Source organism: Rattus norvegicus, chromosome 12 (genome assembly GCF_036323735.1).
Source record: "Rattus norvegicus strain BN/NHsdMcwi chromosome 12, GRCr8, whole genome shotgun sequence".
Classification (NCBI taxonomy): domain Eukaryota; kingdom Metazoa; phylum Chordata; class Mammalia; order Rodentia; family Muridae; genus Rattus; species Rattus norvegicus.
The window spans coordinates 16,902,890-16,925,371 of NC_086030.1; the positions used below are offsets into that span (position 1 = coordinate 16,902,890).

At 52.1% G+C, this 22,482-nt stretch overlaps 1 protein-coding gene and 1 long non-coding RNA gene across 12 annotated transcripts in view; one reads left to right on the plus strand and one right to left on the minus strand.

Annotated features, from left to right (window-relative positions):
• Tnrc18 (trinucleotide repeat containing 18) overlaps nt 1-22,482 on the plus strand; it is a 96,295-nt gene that overhangs the window by 33,960 nt on the left and 39,853 nt on the right. For 5 of the 11 annotated variants that reach the window (XM_039089375.2, XM_039089371.2, XM_039089373.2 and 2 more), the window contains 9 exons: nt 9,084-9,180; nt 9,449-9,654; nt 9,873-10,019; nt 10,739-10,929; nt 11,807-12,236; nt 13,524-14,519; nt 20,392-20,567; nt 21,078-21,214; nt 21,364-21,492. In XM_039089375.2, the coding sequence (XP_038945303.1) occupies nt 9,084-9,180; nt 9,449-9,654; nt 9,873-10,019; nt 10,739-10,929; nt 11,807-12,236; nt 13,524-14,519; nt 20,392-20,567; nt 21,078-21,214; nt 21,364-21,492 (2,509 nt within the window). The remainder of the gene's footprint in view (nt 1-9,083; nt 9,181-9,448; nt 9,655-9,872; nt 10,020-10,738; nt 10,930-11,806; nt 12,237-13,523; nt 14,520-20,391; nt 20,568-21,077; nt 21,215-21,363; nt 21,493-22,482) is intronic. The other 6 variants (XM_039089379.2, XM_039089372.2, XM_063271267.1 and 3 more) reach the window with 3 other exon arrangements.
• Nucleotides 8,407-11,841, minus strand: LOC120095837 (uncharacterized). The gene is made up of 3 exons (XR_005491702.2): nt 11,411-11,841; nt 10,424-10,549; nt 8,407-8,701 (listed from the first exon to the last, which is right to left on the minus strand). It is a non-coding gene; the product is annotated as an uncharacterized LOC120095837 (long non-coding RNA).

Consider the following 22,482-nt stretch of genomic DNA (forward strand, 5'->3'; position numbering starts at 1 on the left):
TCCTGTGGTAGTGGTGGCTTAAAAAATATAGGATCTCATGCACAAGATAGGCAAGTGCTAGGGGTGCTGTCCCACCCCTCTTATTTTTGGTGGGTACAGTCTTATATAGTCTGTATGTAGTTCACTCACTCTGTAATCGAGAATGATCTTGAACTTTAATTTCCCTTTCCCCATTTCCTGAGTGCGAGCTATTGTTTTAATAGTCTGGGCCCTAAGACACCGTTCATGTAGTGCCGAAGTGGGTCCCAGGCCTTGTACGCTGGGCAGGCATTCTAGCAATTAACCCACACCCCCAGCCCCCGTTTTTCATTGAGTTGCTGTGTGGTCTAGATGGGTTTTGACGTTTCGATCCCTCTCCTTAATAGTTGGGAATTAAACCAGGAACAGCCCCACCCTTCTTAAGTGTTACTATTTGGGTGTGGGTGTGGGTGTGGGTACAGGTGCTGTGTGTGTTATAAGTGTGTAAGTCAAAGGACAACCTTGAGTATTTGATCTGTGTTTGAGACAGGCTCTCTTATTTTATTTGTGTGGTGTGTGTGTGTGTGTGTGTGTGTGTGTGTGTGTGTCTCACACAGCCATGTGAATGCCCCACAGTGAACATGGGGAAGTCAGAGGACAAGCTGTAAGAAATAGCTTCTCTTCCACTGAGTGGGTTTTGGGGATGGGTCTTCAGGCCTGGCAGCACTTGCCTTTTCTCACTGAGTCACCTGAGTGGCCCAAGACAGTCTCTCTCATTGGGGCTGTAGACACCAGGCTAGCTGGCCCGGGATCTTCCACAGATTCTCCACCTCATATCTGGCCCTCTTCTTTGTTCGTTTTTTGTTTTGTTTTGTTTTGTTTTTGTTTGTTTTTTTGAGATAGAGTTCTCTGTGTAGCCCTGGCTGCCCTGGAACTCGCTCTGTAGACCAGGCTACCCTTGAAGTCACAGAAATCCACCCGCCTCTGCCTCCGGAGTGCTGGAATTAACAGCGTGTGCCACACTGCATTGTTCCTGCCTCTGGCTTCCTATTTTGTTTTATTTTTTTTAAAGATGGGCTTTCCCAGAGTGGTCCTGGTTAGCTTGGAACCTACTATGTAGACCAGGCTGGCTTTGAACTCACAGAAATCCACTTCTCTCTGCCTCTGGAGTGCTGGGATTCCTGGCTGGTTTCTTAGTCTTTTCTCCCAGGCCTCCGTCACACCCCTCGCTCCCTCCCTCCCTTTTCCCAGTACTGCTTGCCTGTTCCCCACTTGCCCATCATGGCTGCTATTGAAACTTTGATTGCCTTTCCCATTATCCACATAGGTGTGTAGAGTGCAGGAGAGGAGAATGAAGAAAAAGGCCATTATGTCTCCCCAGCACCCCAAACACTTTCTGAATTCATTTTCCCGTGCAATTTGTGTCTACCTGCAGAGTGGCCAACGCAGCACCGCCTTGGCCGTGTGTGTCGCCCGCACGTCCCAGTGTGGGTTGTTTCTCCCGAGATGTCAGAGTCTTTACAAGTATCATTTTTTTTTTTACTGCCTTTAATATTCCGTAGAGAGCACACACCAGCAGGTACTGTAGTTAGGTCTCCATTCCCTGGTGGGCATTTTAAGTCTTTGCCTGCTTTCTTTTGTGTGGAGAATGCTGTGTGGAATATTTTTGCACGTAAGCACCTCTGTGCTGTTTTGAGTCGCTTTGTTCTGTCCTAGGGATTCCTAGGAATAGACCAACCTTAATCCTTCCATTCTGAGTCTTCCAGTGGGGTAGAGCCGGGCGTTTGACTCATTCAGTGCCTCTTAGTGTGGGGCCTGGAACATAGTAGGTGCCAGGTGAATGAATGAATGAATGAGTGAGTGAATGAATGAATGAGTGAGTGAATGAATGAATGAGTGAATGAATGAGTGAGTGAGTGAATGAGTGAGTGAATGAATGAGTGAGTGAATGAATGAATGAGTGAATGAATGAGTGAATGAATGAATGAGTAAATGAATGAATGAATGAATGAATGCTTGTGAATGGTAGAGGTGGCTTCCTGACAGGCCTTATTTAGTGAATCTTTTTTTAACTGAAAACAAAACAGAACTGTAAGTGCATGCGTGTCACACGTGTGTTAGTGCCCGCTGAGCTGAGAAAGGGGCCTCACCTCCCTTTTAACCACTGAGCCATCACAGCAGCACCCTTTTGTAAAATGATTATTATCTGCTGTACGTGCACACACGTGTGTGTGGGCGTGCCCATGAGTGTATGGACATGTGTTTGCCCTTGAACACAGGGAGGTCAGAGATCAACCTCCTAAAGTTGATTCTTTCCTCCTACTTAGGTTCAAGGATCAAATTCAGGTCATCAGGCTTGTGTGGCAAGCAGTCTTATCCATTGGGTTATTTCAATCAGCCTTTTTTTTTCCCCTCTCATTTTCCTGTGTCTGTCTGTCTGTCTGGTGTGTTTGTCTATCATGTGAGTGTGTGTGTGTGTGTGTGTGTGTCTGTCTGTCTGTCTGTCTGTGTGTGCGTTCCTGTGATTAGGTGGCATTTGGGTGCCATGTGCCTGTTTTAAGGTCAGAGGACAATCTTGGGTGTCAGTCCTGGTCGGCTTCCTTGTTTAAGGCAGGGCTTCTTGTTTGTTACCATGTACAGCAGGCTGCCTGGGAAGGCTGAGTGAAGGCCAGGAAAAGGTCGTGTCCAGCTGGCCCTTGCTTGTGCGACATCTCAAGGCAGGCATTGTTCCATGTCCCTGGCCTCCTAGACCACAGTCCAGGGCCACCTACGAAGGAAGGACGCTCCCTTACTGTGGTTTCCAGACTAGACACCCATAGACGCACCAGAGCCTTGTCCACATATATCTCTTTCCATCTCCCGGGTTCCTCCCTGCCCTGCCTGCCTTCTGCTGCCTTCTGGGCTCCATGGTCTTTGCAAGAGGCTTTCTGCCTCCTCTCTCCGGGAATCATTTAAGTCCTATTTCCCAGATAACCTAGCAAGGCCAGGTGTCCTGTCTCACTCTGACCCATTTGTAATGTCAGAGCATGCTTCCGGGACGCACCCTGCCCCGGGGGTGGAGTACCCTGCCTAGGTCTGTCTCCTAACACTGGTTATTTCTGGAGATGGGGGATTCATTACATAGCGCTGATGAGGAAGGAACTCACTATGCAGACCCGGTTAGGCTTGAATTCAGAGACCCTCCCATCTCTGTGGATGTTAAAGGCCTGTGCTGCCACACCCTGCTGTGTCTCTCTTTAAGTCACCCAAAGCTCCAGCTGGCCTGTGCTTGTTTTCCTGAACTCCCCATTCCCGTGTTGACTGTGCCTGGATGTCCCCATGAGAGCTACAGCATCTGGGACTTTGGACTTTGAATCAGGATGTGCTCCTTCCTTATCTGCCCTGCCTTTGAATTCTCCCAGCACGAAGATCTGAGTGACTGGTGTCTAGTGGGTGTTTGTTGACTGACTGAACGATCCTCTTGCTTTGGGCAGGGATACCTAGCCAAGGAAGTTGGTCCTCTAAGGATGGGGGTTAGCAGCAGCACCTGATTATTCTGGGATGGAATGACAGGGGACAAGTCTTCTAGTCGGAATAGGGTTCTGTGACATGGTAGGGTATTCATTCCTCTTGTGTTTAGGGTGGTTCATGATTTAGTGTTTAAAATACCTGTGCCCACAAGGGTCATAAGTACACATGTAAAGAAAAGAGGATGTGGTTGGAGTTTAGGCTGAGAGGTCGTTTGCTGTTATCTGATGCTTTTTTTTTCACTGTTGGGAATGAAAACCATCGTCTCATGTGTACTACCTACTGGCTGTAATTTCTCCAATAACCAGCCCCTCACTGGGGGATTCTAGGCAGGGGCTCTACCACTGAGTCACGCCCTAGCCCCTCACTGGGGGATTCTAGGCAGGGGCTCTACCACTGAGCCACACCCCAGCCCTCACTGGGGGATTCTAGGCAGGGGCTCATCCACTGAGCCACGCCCCCAGCCCCTCATTGGGGGATTCTAGGCAGGTGCTCTACCACTGAGCCACGCCCCCAGCCCTTCACTGGGGGATTCTAGGCAGGTGCTCTACCACTGAGCCACGCCCCCAGCCCTTCACTGGGGGATTCTAGGCAGGGGCTTTACCACGGACATCTCTTTTATGATCCCTTTCTTTTTTTTTTTTTTTTTTTTTTTTTTTTTTTATTAACTTGAGTATTTCTTATATACATTTCGAGTGTTATTCCCTTTCCCGGTTTCCGGGCAAACATCCCCCTCCCCCCTCCCCTTCCTTATGGGTGTTCCCCTCCCAACCCTCCCCCCTTATGATCCCTTTCTTGCTTACTCCTTTTGGCTTCTTGTGGCCTCCTCTGCTCTTTTGCAGGTTCTTCGCTCAGGCACTCACGGGCGTCTCTTTCCTGTTTGTTCATTGAGTTTCTCTGTCCGGCGTTGTGTAGAAAGGAGATGGCCAAGGGGCTATGGGTGGCCTGCTTGGAACCTGAGCAGGCACGCATTGTGTTCGCTCTGGTGCTGGTAGTCGGGTGGTGAACCAGCCACACCACAAGCGGTCATGCAGCGTAGTGAGGGAGGTAACTGAGGAAGGTGATGGAGGAGAGGTGGTGAGGGCAGGTCCTTCCTTCCTGGAGGAGGTGACGACAGAAGTTGTGTTGAATGGTCCAGTGGAAGGGCATTGTGTGCTGAGGGAACAGAGTGTACAGGTCCCCGGGGAAGAGATACATGTGACTTGCATGAAGAGATTGGACGGGACGTCTGGACCCCATGGTGTGAGCCCAGAACAGGATCTTGGCTCTTCACGGTGACTGTGAGCAGAGCCTGGAGACCGTAGGGAGCTACAGAGCAATGTGGTTGGAGGTAGAGCCCCTCGGAGCGTGGGGTCAGGTGCCACAGCCATGTCAGATTCCCTTGGGAGGCAGCCAGTTTGCAGAGAGTGACCTGGAGCTCTGCCTAGCAGCCCTGGGCAGGAAAGCTGCTCTGAGTTGTTGGTGTCTAGTGGCAGGTGACACTTGGGACAGGAAGTAACCCAGGGCAATTTAGTCAGGGTGTATAGAGGACTAGTGGCCCCAAGCCTAGTCTACCCTCCAGGCACCTCCCCTTTCTGGGGCCCCAGCAGCAAGCGCCGTGCCCACAGCTGGTCTCAGACACAGAGACTGGCGGCACGTGCCCTTCCCATATGGCTGAGCCCTTGGGAGTGTGTGAGCCTGGTTGACGTGGCGTCTCCCCTGGGACAAGGAGGCATGAGCTCAGGCTCTGATTTCTAGACACAGCTGTGGAACTCTGGGTGGCTCTCTGCGCCTGTGCGCCCTGCCTCAAACCTGCTGTTTCCTTCTGGACTGCAGTTTCCCCTTGGTTCCTTGTAGTGCTACCATTTTGTGTGTGTGTGTGTGTGTGTGTGTGTGTGTGTGTGTGTGTGTGTCTGTCTGTCTGTCTGTCTGTCTGTCTGTCTGTCTGTCTGTGTCCAGAGAGGTGTGTGCCTATGTGTGTGTCTGTGTGTGTGTGTGTGTGTCTGTGTGTGTGTGTGTCTGTGTGTGTCCAGAGGGTTGTGTGTCTGTGTGTGTGTGTGTCTGTGTGTGTCCAGAGGGTTGTGTGTGTGTGTGTGTGTGTGTGTCCAAAGGCCAGAGGTGTCTCCCTTAGTTTCTTGTACCATTTTTTTTCTTTTTTCTTTTTTTATCAGAGCTGGGGACTGAACCCAGGGCCTTGCGCTTGCTAGGCAAGCGCTCTACCACTGAGCTAAATCCCCAACCCTCTTGTACCATTTTTAAGTTTTCTTTTCTTTCTTCGAGACAAGGTTTTTCTGTACCCTTGGCTATCCTGAAACAAGCTCTGTAGACCAGGCTGGCCTTGAAATCATAAGAGATCCACCTGTTCCTTCCTCTCAAGGGCTAGGCCTAAAGGGGTCCACTACTAGTGTCTGGCTTGTGCTTTTTTAAAATACAGGTTATAGAGATTCAAACTCAGGACTCACGGTAACCACTTCACCAATCCAGCTGTCATCCCAGCTTCTTGTTGGAACCTGCCTCTCTAGCTGTTACTATGCTCAAGGGGCGTGTGTGTGTGTGTGTGTGTGTGTGTGTGTGTGTGTGTGTGCGCGCGCGCACACTGCTAGTTACTTCTCTGGTTGCTCTGATGGAATATCCAACAAAAACATTTATTAAAGGAAGGAAGGAAGGAGGAGTTTATTTTGGCTCCTGATTGAGTATGCAGGCTATCACAGTGGGGAGGTTGTAGCCGTGGGAGCCTGAGGCTCAGTCACGGTGCATCTGAGGTCTGGAAGCAGACAGAGTTGGCTGCTGGGGCTCAGAGTGCTTTCTCCTTTAAAAATGTATTTACTGATTTATGCACATGAATCTGTGTCCGTGTGTGTGTGTGTGTGTGTGTGTGTGTGTGTGTGTGTGTGTGTGTGTAGACCAGAAGAGCGTGTTGGATGTCTCCTTCTAGCCCTCACCAGTGTCTTTTAAGCAGGATCTCTCTCCAAAGCTGGAGTTCAAGTCTAGGCTCAGCTGGCAGACAGGCCTCCCCAGCTGTCTTCCTGTCTCCAGTCCCTTGGAGCTGTAGTTACAGGTGTGTGCCAGACGTCTGGCTGCTTACGTGGGTGTTGGGAACCTAAACTCTAGTCCTTATAACGATGAAACAGGTTCTCTTAACTGCCGAGCTATCTGTGCAGCCACTTTCTTCTCTTTAAAAAAAAATCTTTTTGCATCCATCTGTCTGTCTGTCCGTCTATCTATCTTGTGTGTAGGCATGCACATGTCAAGGTCAGAGGACAGTTTCCAGGGATCTCTTCTCTTCGTCCACCACCTAGGTCCCAGGGATTGAACTTAGACTGCCAGGCATGCTTACAAGAGCCTCTCTCTACTCCCTGAGCCTTCCCCAGCCATGCTGCTTCTTACTCAGCCAGTGACCCAGGAGTAGTTTTGCCCACCTTCAGGAGTGTGTCTTCCTAACTCTCGTGAAACCTCTGTGGAGACCCCTCATAGATAGGCCCAGAGCTTTGCCTGCTAGGTGATTATAGATCCTGTTAGGCTGACAGTATTAACCATCGCAGGAGGAACCAGGAGGAGACCTCCAGGCCTCAGAGGCAAGGGTGTCCTGGCTGGGCCTCCTCCCCTGTCCCCAGCTGCAGGAGGCATTTGCTCCTTACTTCCTGCCCCCCCCATCTGTCCAGTCACTCGGTATCTGTGTAAGCTTGACTATGGACTTGTCTATGGACTGTGGCTCCTGGGGGGGGAAAGGACCCTTCAGGGACCAGGGCCACTTCCTTCCCTGATCTGCCTCTGTCCACTCTCACCACTTAAAATTGGTCAGGGTCTTCCTGTGTTGGGCCTGTTTTTTAGATGCTCTCTAGGTAACTCTGAGCTTTACTTCAGGAAGACTTCCTGGCCCTTACCCTATCTGCCTTTAGGGACTGGCCCTGTTCCATAGGAGACTGCTTGGCTGTCTCTCTAGCACATTTGGTTCTGGGCTGCCTGGGCTCATGTGGCTGTGCTCTTGCTCTCTCTCTCTCTCTCTCTCTCTCTCTCTCTCTCTCTCTCTCTCTCTCTCTCTGAGCTCCCATTCTCTGCTTCCATGGACACACTCTCTCCTAGCTCTTCTGTGGCGTCGCCATCTTCCCCAGGAGACCAGAAGGGTCTGCGGACTCTGAGTTCGTCTTGGGCAGGGACAGTGCTCTTCAGGACTCTGAGGTTTTCGTGGTTCAGGGAGATGATAGATGGTACGGGAGTTCAGTTGCTGCATTTCAGGTCGACCTTGCCCTGAGAGGATCCTGAACATGGCCTACTGTAGACCCTGTCAAGGGTACCCAGGCAGGTCCTCTGTGGGACCCCCAAGCCATCTGTGTTGGCGGTCTTGTTACCTGAGACATTGCTGGACCAGGCTAATCAGATTATTTATTTACTGAGACAGAGGCTCATGTAGCCCAAATTGGCTTTAATTTGCCATGTAGCCAAGGATAACCTTGACATTATAATCCTCTTGCGTGTGTGTCTACCTACCTAGCACCCGCTATGGGGGGATGGGACATAGGGCTGCTAGGTAAGCAGTTCTCCAGCTGAGCTACATTCCCAACCTCTTCTCTTCTATACCATTTGTTGTGTGTGTGTGTGCGCGCACGTGTGCGTGCGTGTGTGAGTGCATACATGCGTGTGTGTATGTGTGTGTGTGTGTGTGTGTGTGTATGTGTGTATGTGTATACATACACAGACATGCTACCCTATGTGTTGTCAAGGTCAGAAGACAACCGGTAAGAGTTGGTTCCCTTCCTTCTGCTATGTGAGTTCCAGGAATCGAACTCAGGTCATCAGGCTAGGCAGCAAGCACCTTTACTTGCTGAGCCTTCCTGTCCGTTTTAATTTTTAAGTACATTTCTTTGGTCTGCAGAGATGGCTTAGTGGCTCATAGGACTTCTTGTGGAGTAGGACCCAACGTCCCCCTCTGGACTGCTAGCACATCATACAGACACGAGTGTAGCACGTATATACACATAGTCATGATAACGCTTGTAAGCATAAAATAAATAATAAATGGAAATGACATTAGTTTTGTGTGTTCCTGTATACATATAGGCATGGGCACGGTACTGTGCACATGTAGAAGTCAGAGGACAGCTTGGCATGAGTCCAGGTCTCTCCCCTGTGAGTTTAGGGAATTAAACTTGAACTCCGTCTTCAGGCTTGGTAGGAAGTACCTTGGTCCACAGAGCTTCTTCTCTGCTCCACTCTCCCTTCTTTTGCTGGGGTTGAAGGCATGCATGCACTCCCGTGCCTGTTTGACAGATTTTTTTTTCTTTTTTCTTTTTTTCAGAGCTGGGGACCGAACCCAGGGCCTTGTGCTTGCTAGGCAAGCGCTCTACCACTGAGCTAAATCCCCAACCCCTGTTTGACAGATTTTTATTCTGTTGAGCCTTCTGTCTGCTCGTGTGGTCTTTCACCACAGGTGACTGACAGGCAGGCTCCCAGGGTGGGAGGGATAAATAGGAAGTTTATGGGCCAAGGACCCCTCAGTGAGGTTCAGTAGGTCCTGAGGGACTGTGTTGCTGGGGTTGCTGGAAGGTTCCATTAGGGTATATGCGGGGAGGGTTGTGAGAGATATAATGGGAGTCTGGACAACTGTCGGCTGGGGACTCACTGCCACCTTTGGCCCCCAGGGCATGGACGGACTGAGGATGACTGTGATCGAGCCAGGCACCGGGAGGATCGGCTGCTAGGGACACGGCTGGACCGGGACCAGGAGAAGTTGCTCCGGTGAGGGGTTAGGGGACCTGAGAGTTGGGGCTACGGGCTTCTGGAGTAAGGGGGTGTTGAGGTGACCTCTGAGCTCCACCATGGTCAATGAGAGCTTGGGCTTGTCTGTCCATGTGACTCAAGGCCCCTCCATGGGCCCATGGTGGAGGGCCATAGAGTCCCCCAGCTCACTCCTAAGCGCCTGTCAGCTCTCTGGGCTATGGCTCTCTTTCCCCTGTCCCCATTCTTGGGCTACCAGCTGTTCCCATGCCTCTGTTTCCCTTTGCAGAGAAAGTAAGGAGCTGGCCGATCTGGCCCGTCTACACCCTACCAGCTGTGCTCCTAATGGTCTGAACCCCAACCTCATGGTGACTGGTGGCCCGACGCTGGCAGGCTCAGGACGCTGGTCTGCTGACCCTGCGGCTCACTTAGCCACACACCCCTGGCTGCCTCGGTCCGGTAGCACTTCCATGTGGCTTGCCGGCCACCCTTACGGTGAGTGCAGCTTTATGGGGTTTCTTTCTTTGAGGGAAGGCCGGACTGAGTTAGTCTTCCTCTGGCTCCCAGGAAGGTGGGAGTGACACACCTGTCCCCAGTCTGCGGGCTGAACTCTCCAAGTTCCCTTCGGGATTTTCAGTGGACATCGGGGACTATGGTACTGTCAGTGAGCCAGGAACCTGATGTTGATGCAAGCTTGATTTTTCTCCCCCTAGGCCTGGGACCCCCGTCTCTGCACCAAGGCATGGCCCCTGCATTCCCACCTGGTTTAGGGGGTTCCTTACCATCAGCTTACCAGTTCGTCAGGGACCCCCAGTCTGGCCAGCTGGTGGTTATCCCTAGTGATCACCTGCCTCATTTTGGTAAGTGACCCCCCCTGCCCCCGACTCACAGCCAGGGACTTCCCTGGCCACCCATGGGGGTGGAATAGCTCTGTATATGGGGTGGGGACAAGAGGGTCCAGGAAACGGGCTGGAGAGATGGCTCAGTGGTTAAGAGCACCCGACTGCTCTTCCAGAGGTCCTGAGTTCAATTCCCGGCAACCACATGGTGGCTCACAACCATCTGTAAAGAGATCTGATGCCCTCTTCTGGTGTATCTGAAAACAGCTACAGTGTACTTATATATAATAAATGAATAAATCTAAAAAATAAAAAAAAAAAAAAAAAAAAAAAGAAAAAGAAAGAGGGTCCAGGAAAGCCTGAACCTGTTATGTCCAGAGAGCAGATCTTGGGAATTCTAAGAGAAAGAATTCAGTTAGGGTCACCTGTATGGACTGGGTGTCTTTGTCCTTTCTGGGACCCACTCTGCAGACTACGGAGTGTAGTTCCCATGGTGGCTTTGGTACCATCCTGCAGGCAGGCATGTTGCAACTGTGACCTTTGAGGACATTCTGTATGGGGATTTGGGCACATATAGGTAGGGTGAGGGCTGATATTCCAGGCTGGGGAAAGCCAACGGGGGACCTGTTGTGTCTGCATTGGACCTCAGCATCTCCCTCTGGAAATGGGGTGGGAGCCCACACAGTCACACAGTAGCCGGGGCTGTGGGTGTAGCCTCCCCTCATTGTCTGTCTCCGCAGCTGAGCTGATGGAGCGTGCGACAGTACCTCCCCTCTGGCCAGCCCTGTACCCGCCGGGCCGCAGCCCCCTGCACCACGCCCAGCAGCTGCAGCTCTTCTCTCAGCAGCACTTTTTACGGCAGCAAGAGCTGCTGTACCTGCAACAGCAGGCAGCCCAGGCCCTGGAGCTGCAGCGCAGTGCACAGCTGGTGGTGAGTCCTGGCCCCCTGGTGGGAGATGGTAGCAGTCAGGGGGGGCTCCCTGTAGGAGGAAGCATCTGAATAGAGACCCTTGGTGTCATGGACAGCTCCCAGTGTAGATAGTACCCCAGTGAGCAGTGGAAAAAAAAAACAACAACAACAAGATAAGAAGTGACCTCTGGATTGGGGATGTTTGTACTGGGAACACCCGAGGGATCCCAGAGCGTCCTCTGTCTTTGGACAGTTACCTCTTTGGTCTAGAAGGTTCTGCTTCCGGGAAGTAGGGGTACTAGTGGTAGTCAGTTACTTAGTTCTTAGGTACAGGGGGCCACGAGAGTGGCAAGTGTGTGGAGTCATCCTGTGTTTTGGGTACTGGCTGCTGGGGGCCCTGTAAAGTACTGGTTGTTGTAAAGCTAGGTTTCTCGTTTTGCTGTCAGACGCCTCAGTGAGTTCCTGCTCCCCACTGAGGGGCTTGGATAACGCAGTTTCCTACCGTGCAGGTGCCAAGCCCTCGCTTGCAAGCACAGCGCATGGTGCCAGGACATGGGCTCTCCCATTATGGTTAACGGCTCTTGCTCCAACTGTGAGGGTCCCAGCCGGGCCTGATGGAAGTCTCTGCTTGCCAAAGAGTTTTAGGCCATGGTCCCTCCTCGTAACACCCAGGACTCAGTGCCCTGCCCCCAGCCGCTCTCTGGGTTCTGTAGAATGCCACGTTTATTACATGTGCGCCATGGTAGAATGTCTGTGGTGGATTGATTACCTTGGGACGGGAAGGGCTGGGTGGCCTGGACCTTGGATCTTGCCTGGTATTTTCTGGAGTGGGAAACTCCAGGAACTGGGCAGGCGATGTTCCTGTCATGCCGACCCTACCCCTCCTCTGCTTCCTTAGCAGGAACGGTTGAAAGCACAAGAGCATCGGACCGAGATGGAGGAGAAGATAACTAAGAGGGGCCTGGAGACCACAGGCAAGGCCGGCCTGAGTGCTACAGGCCCTGGGCTACTGCCCCAAAAGTCTGCCGGTCTGGCTACCGGCCCGACAGGCACCCACGGCAAGGCCATGAGCCCACCCCCATCTCCCCGAGCCTCCCCCGTGACCTCTCTGAAGGCCAAGGTCATCCAGAAGGTGGAGGATGTGTCTAAGCCTCCAGCCTACACCTACCCCGCCACACCTAGCTCGCACCCCAGCAGCCCGCCACCTGCCTCCCCACCTCCTACCCCTGGACTCACCCGCAAGGAAGAGGCTCCTGAGAACGTGGTGGAGAAGAAGGATCTGGAGTTGGAGAAGGAGGCACCCAGCCCGTTCCAGGCTCTGTTCACAGGTGGGAGTGTAGAACAAGGGCGCCTTGGCGTGGGACACTGGATTTCCCAAGTGTTCATTGGTGGCCTGGTTTACTTGCTTAGCTTGTCTGTTCATGTACTCATCCATCCATCCATCCATCCATCCATCCATCCACTGGCTCATTTACTCACTCACTTGCTGAAATGAATGCATTTGAGATTTCTTCCCAGTCCCTTGTAAGTGGCGTGTAGGGGTCATAAGCCTGATAGTATCCCTGCAGGGGGATGCCCAGACCTGCAAACTCCGTATGTAGTCACTCTGGGAGCAGTCAGCGGTTCCCATCCGGGCAGCCTCTTTGACACCCACACATGCTGTCCCGGAGCCAGGTAGTTATCAGGTGCTTTTTTTTTTTTTTTTTTTTTTTTTGGTTCTTTTTTTTTTGGTTCTTTTTTTCGGAGCTGGGGACCGAACCCAGGGCCTTGCGCTTCCTAGGTAAGCGCTCTACCACTGAGCTAAATCCCCAGCCCCTATCAGGTGCTTTTGAGGCTGAGGTATGTGTCCTTGTTTCTGGGGACAAGGAAGATTACGAGGCTGCATTTGGGAGGATTTGGGTTCTGATTCAGAATGGTGTATCAGTGCTCCGTTCGTCTGCGCAGGGACCCGCCCCCTCCCCACCAGCCATTTGCTGTAATGCCTTACGTAAGGTTAAACTCTCACCCGGCCTGGAGCATGCGCTGACACGATGTTGTGCTTCGTTAGGCTCCTAGTGGGCACTGCCCAGGTCTGTGTCAGGCCTGAGGCTGCTGCAGTCCTTCCAGTCACCCCTGCCATTTAGGGTAAAACTATTCCTATGAAGAACTTTTGCCCTGTTGTGTTTTGAGACGGTGCCTCCCTATGTAGCTTGGGTGGCCTTGAACTCACAGAGATCTGCCTCTCAAGTGCTGGGATTTAAAGGCATGAGCTACCATGCTCAACTACTATAAGAGTTTTAGAAACTTGCCCTATTAGCATGAGATGCAGCCTGGGCTGAATGACAGATCTCCATAGACCTGGCTTCAGCATTTGCTTCTGGTCCAGTCTTGATTGATCTTTGTGAGGACAAGATGGCGGCTGCTGACTTTGCTCTCCAAGGCTCAGACTTGTAGAAGGGTCCTGGGTTATTTCAGAGGGCAGTGGAGGTAGGGCAGGGGACCAGCAAGTGCTCCCCACCCTGCAAGCTGGTTGAGCAGGGGACCGTTGGTTATAGGATATCTTTTCTGACTCAGGTTATGGGGATAGGTCAGAGCCTTGGGGAGCCCCCTTCACTGACTTCTTCCGTCCTTGACAGATATCCCCCCCAGGTATCCATTCCAAGCCCTGCCACCACACTATGGAAGACCCTACCCCTTCCTGCTACAGCCTACTGCAGCCGCTGATGCTGATGGCCTTGCCCCAGATGTGCCACTCCCGGCCGACGGGCCTGAGCGCCTGGCACTGTCTCCTGAAGACAAGCCCATCTGCCTGTCACCCTCTAAGATCCCAGAGCCACCTCGGGATAGCCAAGAGGAGGAGCGGCTAGCTGACCGGGAGGTGAAGGCTGAAATCGAGGATATCGAAGAGGGCCCCACAGAGCTCCCTCGCCTTGAGTCACCACTGGCCCTGCCCGTCCCAGAGACCATGGTGGCTGTGAGCCCTGCAGGTGGCTGTGGAGGTAGCCCTCTGGAGGCCCAGGCGTTGAGCACAGCAGGTCCGGGCTGCCGGGAGCCCTCGGAAGTGTCAGACTTCGCACAGGTTGCTGAACCGCAGATAGAACTACCGAGTAGGACAGAGCCCCACATGGCTGCCCTGGAGCTGGGGACACAGCTGACACCTGAGCCGCTGGTGGAGGCTAAGGAAGAACCGGTGGAGGTGCCCCTGGATGTGCCAATGGAGGAGCCCGTGGCAGAGACAGGGCCTGAGGACAGTCTGCCCCAGCCACCCCTGACTGAGCCTCCGCCCAGCCTCGAGCTCTCAGACTGTGATTTGCCTGTCCCAGAGGGCCAGTGTCTCAACCTGGAGGCCCAGGAGGCTGCACCTGCTCCTGCCAGTACCTATCTGGAAGAGACCCACCCCGAATCACTCCTGCCTGGCCTGGATGACCCACTGGCTGGCATGAATGCACTGGCAGCTGCAGCCGAGCTGCCCCAGGCCAGGCCTCTGCCCTCCCTAGGCACTGGAGTCCCAGGCGGGGAGAAGCTGGACACAGCCCCCAGCTTAGTCCTGGAACACAGCTTCCTGCAGGGCATCACCCTCCTGAGTGAGATAGCTGAACTGGAGCTGGACCGGAGGGGCCAGGAGGTTCCAGGTGAGCATCGGGCTGACCTTGGTGGGAGGGGGTGCATGCCTATCACGTCAGCATTCCTGAGCTGTGATTTGCCCAGGGTCAGAACCTGGAGGCCCAGGTCTGTATCTGGGGTTCTAGGTCAGCCTAGTCAGGGCCACCCAGGGCTTCAGAGTAGAGTGACAGATTTAATTTTTTTTTTCTTTTTCTTTTTCTTTTTCTTTTTTTCGGAGCTGGGGACCGAACTCAGGGCCTTGCGCTTGCTAGGCAAGTGCTCTACCACTGAGCTAAATCCCCAACCCCCCATTTTTTTTTCTTAAAAACTTCCAAGATCCCCCAGAATATGTCTTATTCACATTTTTTTTTGTCTGTTTTGTTCTGTTTTTTTTTTTTTTTTTTTTTTTTTTTTTGCTTTTAATTATAAAACCAGGCTTGGTGGCATAGGTCTACCATCCAAGCTACATGGGAGGCTGAGGCAGGAGGATTATGAATTGAAGGCCATTTGGACTAGAGAAAATAAGGCCAGACTAGGCAACTAATTGAGACCCTGTTCTCACCATAAAAAGTAAAAAGAGGGTTGGGGGTGTGGCTCAGTGGTAGAGCCCCTGCCTAGAATCCCCCAGTGAGGGGCTGGGGTGTGGCTCACTGGTAGAGCCCCTGCCTAGAATTCCCCAGTGAGGGGCTGGGGTGTGGCTCAGTGGTAGAGCCCCTCCTAGAATCCCCCAGTGAGGGGCTGGGGGTGTGGCTCAGTGGTAGAGCCCCTGCCTAGAATCCCCCAGTGAGGGGCTGGGGTCTGGCTCAGTGGTAGAGCCCCTGCCTAGAATCTCCCATTGAGGGACTGGGGGCGTGGCTCAGTGCTTGCTTTGGCCAGTAACCATGGGTTCTATGTGCAATATTAAATGTCGATGGTAGGAGTGAGAAAGTGTGTATAACCAGAGGTGCCATTTTGATGGACTTAAGCCTCTAGTTCCACTTCCCCTGATGTGATGTGTGTTTATGAAAGTTTTGAGAGGGTGGGCAGGATGGGGGCAGTAAGAAGAGTAACACAGTGGGTAAAGCCACCTCCATTAAGCCTTGATGGTCTTGAGCCCTGGAACCTATGTAGTAACAGAGGAAAACTACTTCCCAAAAGTCGTCCTCTGAGTGCCACATGTGTGCTGTAGCATGTGTGCACGTGGGCATGGGAGTGCGCGCGCGCGCGCGCGCGCACACACACACACACACACACACACACACACACACACACACACATAAATAAATGGACTTGGTAGAGTGAGTGCTTGCTCGCTCAGCGTGCATGAAGCCCTGCGTGTTCCGTTCTTAGCATCACATGAACCAGGCATGGAGTCCCAATGCTTGAGAGCCGGAGTCACGGGCTGGAGGGATGCTCAGTGGTTAGAGCACTGGCTGCTCTTCCAGAGGTCCTGAGTTCAAATCCCAGCAACCCACATGGTGGCTCACAACCATCTGTAATGGGATCCGATGCATCTTCTGCTGTGTCTGAGGGCAGCTACAGTGTACTTATATTTAATAAATAAATCTTTTAAAAAGAGAGAGATGGAGTCAGGAAGATCCAAGCTTAAGATCATCTTTAGCTGTGTACCGAGTTTGAGGCCAGGTTGGGCTATGTTAGATCCTGCTTTACCCTCTGCAAACACCCACTCCCCGCCCAAGAAAAGGCAGAGAGAATTTATCTGCTCGTGGAACCTAGTTGAGCACTAATGACCTAATATTAGGTGCAGTCTGCGTACTGTCAATCATCTTGAGCTTTTTTTCTCCTGTGCATTTCCGGTTGGGTCTTCCTTTTTCCGCCTGTCTCCTGTTCTACTTTTCGCTGTTGACCTCATTTTTGTCAGGCTCACTCTTCTCACTGGGGCTTCCAGTAATTCCTCTCATGCTCAGCTGGGCTGAGTCTGTATCTTTCCCAGAAGTCCTAGTAAGGACTCTGAGCCAGGGGCCCACTGCAGTTCATGCTTTTTTTTGTAGTACAAAAAGTCCGGGGTGTTGGCACCAAGGGTAAAGCATTGGCGTATGTGTGAGGACCTTAGTTCAAATCCCTAGAACCCGTGTGAGGCCAGTTATGCTAGCATGCCTCTGAAATTCCTTTGTTGCTACAACATAATTGAAGGCGGAAATGGGAGAATTCCGGGAGTTCGGTGGCCTTTGAGCCTGGTGGTATATACACAAGGACAAGAAATCTTTTCTCAAATAAGGAGGGAGACTGACACCTGACTTGGTATCTGTCTGCACCTCCAGGTGTGGAGATGGCGCCACTCACATATGAATGCACATATGTACACACGCATATGCACATGTATGCGCGTGTGTGTGCGTGCGTGCGCACACACACACACACAAAGTCCTTTTGTTGGGAAGCAGGGTTTGCCTTCCTTCACCTCTGCACTGGACCCCTGTTGCTTTTTGAGGAACCTCTCCCAATTCTGCTAGAGAGTAACCCCTCCCAAATCAAAGGTCAGCCATGAGCAAAAGCTGGGCCCATCTCTCAGTCACCCCCAGTAGTGACATCACAAGCTGATGATCACGAGTGCTGGGATTTGCTCAACACTTTGCCGGTGACTGGGCTTCTCTGAGTAGTGATTGTCTTTCTTTTTTTTTTTTTTAAAGACAAATGAAACCCAGGCTGGCCTAGGAATTGGAAGAGCAATCCCCCTGCCTCATCCTCCTGAGTGCTGGGATTCTAAACGTGCTGTAGACCCATATAATCATTTTTCTCCTGTTTGTAGATGCCTGACCTTTGCCTGTTTTTAGACTTTGATTCCCTCCAGAAGGTACCTATATATTAAGTTAGGGCCTTAATAATCTCTGACACAGCCACCACCTCTGTAGAAACCGGGTACATAGGCTGCACCCCAATGGTCCTATGGGGTTGTTGGGGATGACGCACACCTGCGGTGCTGGCATTTGGCAGACTGAGGCAGGAGGCTCTTTTGTACTAAGATGACTGGGATTAGAATCCAGTTTGCTAAGTTAGGGGTCACAACCATAGCCATAAAGCCTGGCTTGGAATGTGTGACCTGGTGAGCTTTGGACCAACCAGGTGGGAGGTTTGGAAGGGAGAAGGGCCTGGCAAACCTCAGTCCCCCTCTGTAATTCGAATCTGCCATCGTCTGCCTCACTGGGGATGTTGAAATGATAGGGGTGGAGCAGAGCAGGCTAGCCCGCTTCATTCAGTCTGATGTGCTAGGACCCTGGTTGATTCACTGCTGCATGGAGTTCATTTATTTTACAAACAAAAACCTGGGCTGGAGAGATGGCTTAGCCCACACAATCCAACATACAAGAATAAAGCCCACCTGTTGGGTGGCCCGGGGCTGTAATCCCAGCTGTGAGAACCAGCCAAGCAAAAAGGTCTGAAGCTGTAACTCAGGGTAGTAGCGTGTGTGCCTAGGACAGAGCCATGGCTCTATCGCTTGAATTGTATAATCCAGGTGTGGTGGGACAGCCTGTCACCCAGCACTCAGGAAGCAAGCAAGAGTGTCTGGGATTCGAAGGCAGACTCTTGTGTCCAGTCTAGCCTTGGCTACATGAGGCACTGTCTCAAAAACAAAAAAAGAAATGGAGCTGGAGAGCGACATCTTTAGGAGTGAGTCCAAGGCCAGCCTGGTCTACATAGTTCGTCCCAGGTCAGCAGAGTTACGTATCTCAAAACAAAACAGAATAAAAAGTCAATAATTATATAAATAAAGATTGAAATAAAGGGGTTGGGGATTTAGCTCAGTGGTAGAGCGCTTGCAGGCCCTGGGTTCGGTCCTCAGCTCCGAGAGAAAAAAAAACCCGGGCCACTGATTTTTTTTTTTTTTTTTTTTTTTTTTCAATGAGCGAGGAGGTATTATTTGTCACCTCTATTGGCAGCAGTAATTCTGGTCATAACCGGTTTAGGAAGACGCTGTTGCCATCTAGCGGGGAAAGTCAGGGAGGCTTCAGTGACACAGGACATTCCCCAGCAGAGGAGTCCACCCAGTGGCATTAGGGAGAGGGCCTCGAAGCCTGATTATTAAATGTTGAGATGCTCACCCTCTTGGCCTTCAGACACGGAGGTTTGCGTTTTGTTTTTTTTTTTTTTTTTCCTCAAGCATACTTGGATGGTAGCCAAAAACGGGTTAATGTTCAGATTGAAAAAGAAATATCAGTTTGGAGACAGCATCTCCGAGACGGCTCAGTGAGCGAGGTGCCTGCTGCAAGCCTAAAGATCTACGTTCGATTCTCCATAACTCAGGATGGAAGTAGAGAACCAATTCCTGAAAGTTGTCCTTTGACCCCCGACCTTTGACCCCCGACCTTTGACCCCCGAGTGCACACTGTTGTGTGTCTAGCACGTTTTTCTTTCTGTTTTTCTTCCATACGCGTACACGGGCACACTCGCGTGCACACACGCTTGCACATACACATGTTCACACGTGCATGCGAACACACACAGGCGGCAAGTAAAATAAAAGTAAAATGTAAAGTAGTCGGGCTCGGTGGTACAAGCCTCTGATTCTAGCACTTGGGAGGCTGAGGCAAGAGGCTCTTGAGTTTGAGGCAGCCGGAGCAGAAGCCAGACATGATGTCATGGAGGTCAGACAGCCCCAAATTCCTTATGTAACAAAGGATGACCTTGAACTCCTGATCCCCCTGCCTTCTGGGTACTGGGATTACTATCGAGGACCAGTATGCCTTTTTATATGGTGCCAGGGACTGAGCCTCTGGCTTGGTGCTTGCTAGCAAGCACATTATCGACTGGGCCAGCATCCCCAGCCTTACACTGTATTTTAATATTTATACGGGAGGCTGAGTGTGATAGGAATCTTGGAACATGAGAGAACATTCCTGAACTACAGCACACACTGCATCATATCCTCCCCCAGAGGAGACCAAGTGTTGGGGCATTACACCTTTTTCCTTGATTTTGTGCTTTGTTTTTGTGGGTGTGCGTGTGCATGCACATGCGTGTTCGTGTTATGTGCATATGCCACAGCACGTGTGTGAAGGTCTGAAAACAACATCTGGGGTCTGTTTTCCTATGGCACCCTTTTTGCCACAGGCTATGCCAGGTAGCTGGTTCTCAGGGGTTCTAGAAAATTTCCTCTGCCTGATTATGTGTTACTGTGCCGGGCTTTACCCGTGTACTGGGCATTTGAGCACAGTAAGCCTTTTCCTCATCCAGCTACTTTTCTAGTCGAGTTCGTACTTTTTATTTCTCTCTCTTTTCCTTCTTCCTTCTCTTCTTCCTCCCTCCTCTCCTCCTCTCAGGGTTTCTCTGTGTAGCCCTGGCTGTTCTGGAACTCTCTTTATAGACCAGGCTCAATATACTCCCCCCCCCCCCCACACACACACACACACACAGGGTTGGATCCCTCAGGAGCTGGAGTTACAGTTGGCTGGAAGATGCCTGACTGAGGGATAGGAATTAAACCCAGATCCTCTGAAGAGCAGTGCACTCCCTTACCTACTGAGCTGTCTTCATCCATTTAAGCTCTCCCCCAACCCCTGCCCCCCAGGATTTGTTTGGAGAGAGGGTCTCTATGTAGCCTGAACCTGGTCCTCCTGCCTAACTCTTCTGGATGCTGGGGTGACAGGTATGAACCACACCCAGTTCCCTGGACCTGTTTCCTGATGTGGGACACAATATATTCACTAAGGAGAAATCAAGTAGACACGTGGGGATAGCCATTGTCCTGGGAAGGAACCTCTGCCAGTGTTTGGTTACTCCAAGACGTTCCTGGCCTTTCACACACAGTGTAGTAGATCCCAATGCTGTGTGGCCCAGAGCCAGGCTAAACTGTAGTATCTGGGCGTTTGGTCTGGCCTCTTGATGGCTGGCTGAGTGGGTGCAGCCATCTTGCCCGTGGTCCAGGTCCCAGCACTGACTCACTGGGTTCTCTCCCTTCCCCAGGTCCAGAGCCAAACCTGGTGGTGAGACCCTCCCTGGAAAGCCTGCTGGCGGCCAGCAGCCACATGCTGAAGGAGGTGCTGGAGAGCCCCTTGTCAGACTCCCTCAAGAACCTGAGGCTTCCACGAGAACTGAACTCTAACAAGAAGTACAGCTGGATGCAGAAGAAAGAGGAGCGGGTGAGCCCTTGTCCTCCCTTCCTCCTGGAGGCCTGAGGGGCAGAAGCCTGGCAGTGTGCAGGCCGGTGGGTGGGATCCAGCCATTCAGCCACCTTCACCTTTTGGCTATGTGGCCCACAGTGGGTCATCTCCCCTTTCTTGGCATACTGTACCATCCCTCATACTGGGTCAGGGATGTCCCTTGGGGACAGTGTGATGAATTAGCATGAAAGCACACTGGCAATGAGGCCTGGGGCTACTCTTTGCTGCCTGCGTGGTCTCAGTAGCTCGAAGCAGACTGTGGGGGCCTGTGTGTGTAAATAACACACTTGTCATCTTAAGCGTTGGAACCACCTGCCTGGGCAGTGTCTACTTTTAGGAAGTGTGGGTGCACACTGAGTTTGAGGCCAGCCTGGGCTACATGAGACATTGTCTCTAAAACAAACCAACGAAAATAGGGGACAGCAATGGGGACAGCAAGGGGCCAGACATCAGCCTCCTTATTTGTCTCTCTCCTGTTACCCCCTGTAGATGTTTGCTATGAAGTCTTCCTTGGAGGACATGGATGCGCTGGAGCTGGACTTCCGGATGAGACTGGCAGAGGTCCAGCGACGGTACAAAGAGAAACAGCGGGAACTGGTCAAGCTCCAGAGACGCCGGGACTCGGGGTGAGTCTCTCCCCAGTTTTCGCCCCATCCTGGATAGCTGGTCGGTAGGTTGACTTTGGTAGTGGTTAGGTGTGTGCGTGGACCCAAGTGCCCCACTCCGCTTCCCGCCCACCCCAGGTTCCTAGCCGAGCCTGTGAATTCTTTTTAAGGGACAGGCACGAGGATGCCCATAGAAGCCTGACACGCAGAGGCCCTGGCAGGCCGAGGAAACGGACCCACACCCCGAGCGCCCTGTCGCCCCCCTGCAAGAGAGGGAAGAGCCACAGCGGTAGCGGAAAGTAAGGCTGGCCCCTCGGTGGGTCGGGAACTGACTGGTACCCAGCTCGGAGGGGAGGAGCAGGGCCCCCCTCGACGGCGCCCCACGCCGGGCGCCAGGGGACCTGGTAGTGCCTGGCGTTCTGGTCCCTGAACGGCAGCTCCCAGGGAGCCCGGAGTGCTGTCCAGTCCCAGGAGGGTGAGCGAAGAGAATGGAGAGACCCTCAGAGGCTTAACTCTAACCTGAACACTTGGTCCCGCCTTCTGCCCTACCCACTTCCTCACCATTGGGGTCAGACTCCTGCTTCTTTCTGTGGCTCCTCCCTACCGGAAGTACCAATTCAACTCCATCCTTCTAGGGCAGGCGGGATCCCACAGGAGACCAGGGCTGTGCTGCAGCCATTTCAGAGGGGTCCTTCTGAGGTTGTCTTGATTGCTGACTGGGATGAGGGCTCTTTCTCTCTAGGGCAAGGCGTCTGTCCAGATGGGCTCAGCCTCCCTGCATACCCGCAAGCAGCCCTGATGAGGAAAGGGGTTGATACATGGGGTGCTTGTTTCCCGCGCTTGGAAACAAAAAGTTGTCTTGGAGTGACCATAGGCAAGGCAATAGAATGGTCATGGTCTTGTCCTGAGAAAATGGCCCCATCTTGTAGTTAACCTTGGTGCTCCTGACTGGCAGAAGAACAAGAGGTGAACACATATGTCACCAGCTACAGGAGACGGTGAACGAGAGATGATGGGAAATAGATAAAACAACCGGGGCCACCATCAATGCAGGCCCAGTAACCTCAAGTGTTACCATTCCACTAAACTTACAGCTAGAGTCCTGGCTCCACCCCTCCTTGTGACCTTAGGCCCAGTGTTAGCTTTTCTGAGCCTCTGATCTCAGTTTCCTCTTGTATTAAAAAAAAAAAAACAAAAAACAAAAAAACTGGGGTTGGGGATTTAGCTCAGTGGTAGAGCGCTTGCCTAGCAAGCGCAAGGCCCTGGGTTCGGTCCCCAGCTCCGAAAAA